The 1,249-nt window shown below is 39.7% G+C and overlaps 1 protein-coding gene across 1 annotated transcript; it reads left to right on the forward strand.

The window, feature by feature from the left end:
- The first annotated feature begins 218 nt into the window (after positions 1-218).
- LOC129289876 (putative UPF0481 protein At3g02645) lies at positions 219-1,249 on the forward strand. The gene is made up of 2 exons (XM_054926637.1): positions 219-738; positions 870-1,249. The coding sequence occupies exons 1-2, from the start codon at positions 219-221 to the stop codon at positions 1,247-1,249; spliced, it is 900 nt and encodes a 299-aa protein (XP_054782612.1).

A 1,249-nucleotide genomic window follows, 5' to 3' on the forward strand; every position in this document is an offset into this window, starting at 1 on the left:
TACGTCCCTCAGCAAGTTGCAATTGGCCCTTATCATTACTGGCGTCCAGAACTTTATGAAATGGAAAGGTACAAGCTTGCTGCTGCAAAAAGGTTCCAGAAACAACTGCAAAACCTGAGGTTAGAAAACCTCGTACAACAACTGAGAAGTTGGAGCAGAGGATTCGTGCTTGCTACCGCAAATTCTTAGATTTCAGTGGCGAAACATTGGTGTGGATGATGGCAGTTGATGCCTCATTCTTGCTCGAGTTCCTTCAGGTTTATGCCATCGAAGAAGGATCAAAAGTACCTCGGGTTTCCTCAAGGTTTATGTCTCATTTGGTAGATTATGCAGGGAAGAAATCGGCTCATAATGCAATTTTGAGAGACTTAGTAATGCCTGAGAATCAACTTCCCTTGTTTGTTTCGAGAGAGATGTTGGAGTTCAAGTTCACATCTTTAGAAGATGCAGATGACTTACTTTTTTTAATGGTTATAGGATTGTTCAAAGAGCTTTCTCCTTTCAAGCTGATGGATGATCATCCAAACGTCCAAGTCTCAGAATGTGCTCACTTGTTGGATTTCTTTTATGACATGATTGTGCCAAAATTGGAACAACAATCTGATATAGTCGAAGTTGACGAGGCTCATCAACTTGAAGAAGAGCAAGAAGAGAATGAAAATCCAACCTCAAATCCAAACCATGTTGAGAGATTCCTAGTGAGCTCTGGAAGTTGCTTTCAAAATAAACAAAGGGCCAGTACGTCTGATTAAGAAGGTACTACTATCTAGACCTGTTCATCATTAAGTTGCCTTGGACAATCATCTCCAACCTTCCTGGACTTAAAATTCTTAAAGTGCCTGTAGAATCCTTCTTCTTTTCCTTGATAGATAAAGAAGAAGAAGAAAAACCAGAAAATGGGGATTCAAGCTCGAATAGTCTTATTAATAGATCACCATTAGTAGAGGAAATTGCTATTCCATCAGTTTCAGAACACTTTGATTCAGGGGTTCGTTTCTTACCGACAAATAAAGGCATATCAAGCATTGCTTTTGACACAAAAACGCGCACATTTCACCTTCCCACCATTAATCTAGATGTCAACACTGAAGTTTTGTTGAAAAATTTAGTTGCATATGAAGTATCAGCAGCTTCAGGCCCGTTGGTTGTGACAAGATACACTGAACTGATGAATGGGATTATAGATTCTGGGGAGGAGGTGAAGATACTGAGAGAAAAAAGGGATTGTTCAGAACCATTTGAAGAGTGA

Source organism: Prosopis cineraria, unplaced genomic scaffold (genome assembly GCF_029017545.1).
Source record: "Prosopis cineraria cultivar Desert tree isolate PC_DT_omini unplaced genomic scaffold, ASM2901754v1 PC13, whole genome shotgun sequence".
Taxonomy (NCBI): domain Eukaryota; kingdom Viridiplantae; phylum Streptophyta; class Magnoliopsida; order Fabales; family Fabaceae; genus Prosopis; species Prosopis cineraria.

What these genes read in the sequence shown, in the direction of transcription:
- LOC129289876 (XM_054926637.1), top strand. Translation starts at nt 219, where the DNA reads ATGGCAGTTGATGCCTCATTCTTGCTCGAGTTCCTTCAGGTTTATGCC. An exon ending in TCAAAATAAACAAAGGGCCA is followed by an intron (nt 739 to 869) that starts GTACGTCTGATT and finishes TTTCCTTGATAG; the next exon opens with ATAAAGAAGAAGAAGAAAAA.